A 7,037-nucleotide genomic window follows, 5' to 3' on the forward strand; every position below is an offset into this window, starting at 1 on the left:
TTTCAACCCATATAGTGACTTCCTCAGTCGGTATACCCGGTGTTTGAACTAATCTTCAAATCCAGAAGGAGGACTCATGTAGACTTTCTTCCCAAGTTCCCCATTGACAAATGCAATCTTTACATCCAATTGATGCTGGGGCCAATCTTTGTTCACTGGAACTGACAATAATACCCAGATAGTATTGAGCTTAACTACGGGAGAGAATGTCTCAGAGTAATCTACACTAAAGGTTTGAGTAACTCCTGTGGCAACTAACCTGGCTTCTATCAATCAATCGTTCCATCAGACTTATACTTTATATTAAAGATCCATTTGCACCCAACTATCTTGTACCCTTTGGGTAGGGTTACCTGATCCTGCATTCTGTTTTTCTCAAGTACCCTCATCTTCTCCATGATAGTAGCCTTCCACTCAGGAGTTTTCATTGCAGCCTGTATGCTACTCGGTACCATCCTTGTATCTAGACTGGTGGTAAAAGCCCTAAACTCGGGTGACAGGTTACTGTACATTATGTAACTATGCAGAGGGTACTTTGTACATGACCGAGTACTTTTTCTCAGGGCTATCGGAAGATTGAGGGATGCATCATGCTCTTCCATACTGTCAGATTTCCCACTGTGATCAATAGTTTCCTCTGCCTAGGTTTCACCTTCAGAAGTCCCCTTCAAATCATTATCTCTAGTATCATTCACATTTTCTGGAACTGTTTCCTGATCACTATTCACTGTTGTCTCTCCATCTGCTATAGTGGTGCTGTCAACACCTTTTCCTCATTTTTCCTCTTTACAACCATTAGTCTCAACACAAGTATCAATATCATTAATTTCAGGAATACACGTACCTGACGCCGAGTCTGACTCATGGACCGGAGCCGGAGATGCAATAGGTGGCGCTATTTTCTTTCTTAGATTCTTCCTATAGGGAGGACAGGGCCGACATGTTTGGGAATTGGAGGTGGCTCTAAGGGAACTGCATATGTGGACCAGTTAGTCTCTTTACTAGAGTTCTCCCCCTGAAGATGGCTAACGGGAAAGAATGGTTGATCCTCAAGGAAGGTGATTTCCATGAAAACAAAATATTTGCAAGATGATGGGTGGTAACATTCATACCCACATTGATGGAGCGGATACCCAACAAAGACACATTTTTTTAGCACGGGGGGTGAATTTCGTGCGGTTTGGACCATGAGAATGAAAAAAGGCAACATAGCCAAATACTCAAAGCGAAACATCTGAGATTAAACGAGTGGTTGGGTAAGACTTTTTCAATCAATCTAAAGGATTTTGAAAGTCGAGGACTCGGGAGGGCATTCGGTTGATGAAGTGAGCGGTAGTAAGGATAGCATCCCCTATGGGTAAGATGGGAGTGATGTGGATAGCATTAAGGAATGGACAACTTCCACCAAATGACGATTTTTTCTCTCGACTATCCCATTTTGCTGGGGGTTGTACGCACACGAACTTTGGTGGATAATCCCTTTAGAGGTAAAGAAGTCCTGAAAGGAGGCGTTAAAGAATTTCTACCCATTGTCACTTCTCAAAATACCAATCCTAGCATTAAATTGGGTTTCCACAGTAGCATAAAATTGCTGGAATATAGATGTCACCTCGGACTTATCAGTGAGAAGAAAGACCCAAGTACGCCGAGTGTGATCGTCTATAAAGGTGACAAAGCAATATTTCCCTGTGGAGGTTGTGGTTGGTGAGGGATCCCAAACATCACTATGAACTAAGGTGAAGGGTTTGGATGGTTTGTAGGGCTGAGAGTGAAAGGAGACACAACTCTATTTGGCACGAATACAAACATCACAGTTTAAAGAAGATATATTAATATTGCGAAATAAATGCAAAAACAAGTATTTCATATATTGAAAATTTGGATATCCTAAGCGATAATGCCATAACAAAAAGTCATTCTCAGAAGTAGAAAAATTTAAAGACTAGTCCTATAATCATTCCTAGAGGAAGCATCATCAGTCAGGAAGTAGAGCTCCTTATCGTGTCGGGCAGTGCCAATCGTCATCCCCGAGCTCAGATCCTGAAATAAAATAGAGTCGGGTGAAAAACTACTTGACAACTCAGATCTCTTGTAATTTTACTGATAGATAATAAAATATATGATATCTTAGGAACATGCAATACATCCTGCAGTACCAAACCCTCAAACGGAGATAAATGTCCTTTCCCTGCAACAGGTGAAAATGACCCATCTGCAATTCAAGTTCATTCATTGCCAGCACTCGAACAATATGAAAGAAATTGATCAGATGAGCTAGTAAGATGATTTGTTGTCCCTGAGTCAACAATCCATGGTTTTTTACCGTTAATAATAATAAGGCCAAAAGACTGGATAGTACCTGATTGGGTAATGGCACTGATAGTACCTGATTGGGTAATAGCACTGACCCCCACTGTACTTAGGTTGGTCTTACTATCTGCTGGGGATTGGTGCTGAGGGTTCTCATTCGCCGAGTCACTCACAAGGGCACGCCCAGGGGTTGATTTGTCATGTGACTAGCGACATTTACTATTCGGGGGTCATCCATGTAGCTTCCAACACTGGTCTTTTGTATGTCACGACTTTTTACAATGCTCACAGACAGGAGTGGGCTTCTTATCGCCGTTAAAGTTAGAGGACTTAGTGGAAAAAGTAGCAGCATCAGTAGAGGTAATTAATGGGTTATTCATTGCACTTGATTTTTCTTCCTTTAGACATATTTCTAAGCAAACCTCCATGAGAGAAGGTATAGGACGTTGCCCCAAAATCCGACTCCGAATGGCATCGAACTTCGAATTTAGCCCAGCAAGTAAGTCATAGACATGATCAACTTCCTCAATTTTTGCATACTGAGCTCCATCATGCGCACACTTCCAGACTATTTCCTTACACATATCCATCTCTTGCCACAAAAGGGACATTTTATTGAAATAGGACGTTACGTCCATAGTTCCCTGCTTGCATTCATGGGCCTGTTTCCGTAACGTATAGAGTGGAGATGCATTCAGCCTCTTTGAATAAAGTTTTTGTACATCATCCTAAATATCTTTGGTAGTTGTAGCATAGAGTAACGGTCTGCCAATTTGAGGTTCCTTACTATTAATCAGAACAGATCTCAACAGTGAATCTTCCCCTTTCTAGATCCATTCCTGAGGATCCCCTGGTACATGCTTACGTATCTCTACAGTCAAGTACCCAAATTTGTGATGTCCTTCCAAGGCCATTCTGATGGATTGAGACTAGAAAAAATAGTTCTGGCCATTCAGCTTTTCTTCAGTAATAAATCCTGCAGAATTTCCCGTAGATCCAGACATAATATTTGTAGTGAGTAAAATAGGGAAAGAATTTACTAGGTTCTCAGAATATATTGGTATGTAATTCTGGTTGAATTGGTCGAGAGTTCGTCCCAAGAACCATTCCGAAACCTATAATCTGTTGTTAAAGATGGGCAAAATGTCGTTGGAGATCATTCGGGCTATGAGCCATTATAGTGGCTAGAATACCTTGATCCCCCGTAGACCCTCAGCCCAGATTTAGGGAATTAAAGTTGGCTGCTAGATTGAAAGTCGAACTAGTCGGCTGCTGGGTTGACGAGCTCACCATTGTGCGAGGATTTTACTGTGCAGATCCGATCGCCCAGCGCAATCAGGAAGGTGACCGGCACGCACGGATCGGCCAAACTCAGGAACTCAGGAGGCTGTGCCATCACGCGGGATGACTCGACAAACTGAGATGCTACAGAATGGGTTGGCAGTTGCGTTGGGTTCGCCGCCAAATGCTACGCTGCTTGGATCGCCGCGACTTGTTGGATCGGTTCGGCTGGAGCTGGGTCGGCTAGGGTTGAGATCCGACACCAATTGGATGATTTTAGGCAGTGCGGCTTGGAGATACTATTCAACGGCTTCTCGTATGGCTATGGTGATGTCGGCATTTACGGCTCCACTAGTTCCAATAGAGGTTGCTGATGGAGACTCTGGTCTATTCTCATCGATGATGGCTAAGGTTTCGTCACCATGCTCTGATACCATGTTGAAAAAGAGAGAAGAAAAAGAACATAAGGTTTGCGTAGAAAACCCTAGATCAGGGAGAAAAAACCACGATAGGGACTGATTTTTTATTATTGGTTGATACACCAAGTACTAGAGAATAGGCCAAACAAATAGATAGTGGGAAGCCCTAGGGTACATAAAATTACTAAAATACCCCTAGGGTAACAAGCTATTTTTCGGCAAGTATGTTAGCTACAAATTTAAGTTCCAATTGTTTTGAAAGAAACAAGAACGTCTAGCTAACTGTTCTTAGTTTTTCATAAAACAAGCAAACATCAAACAATTAATCGAAAAAGGTAGATATGGAAAAAGAAACTCAAATTGAAATTAATACCTTACATATTTGGTTTTCCAACTTGCCTTAGTTGAATTAGAAACAAGAAGTTGTTATCCTTCATCTACTAGCAATATCAAGCTCAAAATTTTAGTAAGAAAATGCATTATGAATATGTGTGGAAGAAAAGTCATAAGAGTAGCTCACTTGACATAATAGAATAATCTATTTTAACAAATAAGTTAGAATAGGATTATTAGATTTGGAAAAGGGTAGGAAGCCAGTTTTCCAGCATTGGTCTTATGCTTTGGGCCATGAAAGGCAGGTAAGTCCAAAAAAATAACCCACCTTCCTCTCTCATTGCAGAGCTAGTTGATCTAATGCATTGAATCTCAAGAATGTTTTATTACTAATTAATATTCAACGTAAGTGTTTTCTACACTACAGCTAATAAACCATCTAATTATAAACAAGTTTATTGTAAGTCTTTTCTATACTACAGCTAATAAACCATCTAACTCTAATAAGTTTATAGTGTTTACTCTTTGAAGTTGACTTGTTCCTGGAGAAACAAACTAGAGGTATCTCATGAAAATGAAGCCAAAAAGGAAGCTTACCGCTCCTCTTGGTTCCCGCACCCTTCGGTTCCTCAAATAATTCTAACTTGCTAAATCAAACATTGAAAATCTATGATTTAAGTAGAAACTCAAACATTGAAATTCATTCTAACTTGCAAATTAAATTTACTTGGGTACTTTGCTTGTTGAATCAAAATAATAGGGTTTTTATTTTTAATAAAGTGAATTAAAATAATAGGTAAGAGAGTGAATTGAATTCAGAGCTTTGTATCCCAGCTAAACCGATGAAGCTTGACTTTGGAACTACACAAATTTGCACAAAGGAAGAATTTAAGCAAAATTAAACAATGAATGAAAGGGGAACATGTCACAAGATTAGGAGCAATGTTCACATACTAATAAAGAATACGAGAGTCAAATTGAGAAAAGAAAATATCATAAATTTTGCAATAATTTGTACCAGTTTCTTGATCAAGATTTGAGGAAGAAATGCCACTATAATCTTCCAACACCCATTGCAATAATCTGTACTAGTTGCTTGATCAAGGTTTAAATTTCTACCTCTTGATGACATCTGCAATAACATATGCACCAATAATATGAACTTGATTTAGGCATTCAAAATAAGGTATAACCTCAAGAACAAGAGATGACCATGAAAATCATCTAGACACCAAACTTGGAACAGTTTAGAAACATGTTATAGAAGATATTATAGAGTGTCAAGTATGAGTTATCAGATAATAGAAGATAACATAGAATAATAAAACAATATCCAGGTAAGATGAGAATTTTCCACTATACATGTTTCAACAACTAGTAAATCAGATTTACCTCGTTTTGCCTTTTCTGCTTTCTTCTCAACCAAATATTTTGGACAATTTCGTTTCCAGTGCCCAACTTCTCCACAATGGAAACATTTTCCTTTGAGAGATTTATTTTTGTTTTTGTTTGCGGTGGCTTTCTTTTTCCCTTTTCCTTTCTTCTTCATTTGTACGATTTTATCCTCAGAAGAAGAAGGACTAGACTTCTTATCATCAGTGGGTTTGATTCCTAACGTCGACCCCTTATAAAACTTCTTAGGTTTCGAAATAACATTTATTTCTTTTTCCTTCAGTTTCATCATCGATTGATAAGTTTCTAACTCATTCAACAGTGTCGTCAAATTATAAGTGATTTTGTTCATAACAGCGTTTATTTTGAACAGCAGTTAACTCTCTGGGAAAGATTCCAGTATCATGCTCACTTGACTCGTCTCATCTATCATCGCCCCGTGAGCCTCCACGATATTAAAATGAACCATCATATCAAGAACGTGTTCTCTTACAATGGTTCCATCTTTCATGCGTGTAACATAGACATACTTAATGGCTTCATGTCTAACAGAAGATGACGGTTGCCTGAACATCTTTTATAATGATGCCATTATCTCACGAGTGGTGGGCATGACCTCATGCTTCTTGTTGAGTACATCAGATATACTCGCTAAGATATAGGCTCGAGCTTCTTGTTCACCCTTACCCACCTATCATAGACCTCCCGACATTTTGGGTGGCTGTTGAATTGGGAACTGGAGGACGCTCCTTCTTCAACACAAACCTCAGATCGTCTACAACTAATATTGTATTGATGTTTGACTTCCAGTTCGAATAACCCTCTCCATTAAATTTATCAGAAGCAAGCAACTGTATGATTGAGTTCGACATTGTTGAAACATTTTAAACAAAATCTATTAAATATGCATCTAAATCCATTTTTAGAAAAAAAAAACAATAAAGTATGCAATAAATTTTTATTTATTTGCAATGATACTTTTATGATTTAGAACAATTGCTACCGAAGGGAAGTCAAGAATTCCTTCACAGAAGCAAGACAGTTCTTAACTAAATACTATCTCCAGAATAACTCATATTCCGATAGTTCTTTTGGCTATCACTTTCGATCAAGATATTTACTAACAATTAGTAATTCTTGTAAGTGTGACTTGCCATTTACAGATCTTATAGAATGGTATGAATATGCCTCAGAAATAGAAGACAATATCCAAGACGAAACTATAAAACCCTATTCATTTTACTGAAGCCTGGGTTGTTTCGAATCCTATGTTACAACCCTCCGAGAGGATCGCCACGGTTA

The 7,037-nt window shown here is 38.9% G+C and overlaps 1 protein-coding gene across 1 annotated transcript; it reads right to left on the bottom strand.

Moving 5' to 3' along the window:
• Positions 1 to 5,177: 5,177 nt before the first annotated feature.
• Positions 5,178 to 6,607, bottom strand: LOC150033275 (uncharacterized). Its single transcript, XM_090306356.1, has 4 exons — positions 6,438 to 6,607; positions 6,148 to 6,301; positions 5,362 to 5,475; positions 5,178 to 5,204 (listed from the first exon to the last, which is right to left on the bottom strand). The coding sequence occupies exons 1-4, from the start codon at positions 6,605 to 6,607 to the stop codon at positions 5,178 to 5,180; spliced, it is 465 nt and encodes a 154-aa protein (XP_090162482.1).
• Between the last annotated feature and the right edge of the window lie 430 nt (positions 6,608 to 7,037).

Source organism: Benincasa hispida, chromosome 10, assembly GCF_027475165.1.
Source record: "Benincasa hispida cultivar pf3 chromosome 10, pf3_genome.v1.1, whole genome shotgun sequence".
Taxonomy (NCBI): Eukaryota; Viridiplantae; Streptophyta; class Magnoliopsida; order Cucurbitales; family Cucurbitaceae; genus Benincasa; species Benincasa hispida.

What these genes read in the sequence shown, in the direction of transcription:
- LOC150033275 (XM_090306356.1), bottom strand. Translation starts at nt 6,607, where the DNA reads ATGTCGAACTCAATCATACAGTTGCTTGCTTCTGATAAATTTAATGGA. An exon ending in TGATAGATGAGACGAGTCAA is followed by an intron (nt 5,476 to 6,147) that starts GTGAGCATGATA and finishes ATGTTATTGCAG; the next exon opens with ATGTCATCAAGAGGTAGAAA. An exon ending in AAATCTTGATCAAGAAACTG is followed by an intron (nt 5,205 to 5,361) that starts GTACAAATTATT and finishes AAATTTGTGTAG; the next exon opens with TTCCAAAGTCAAGCTTCATC.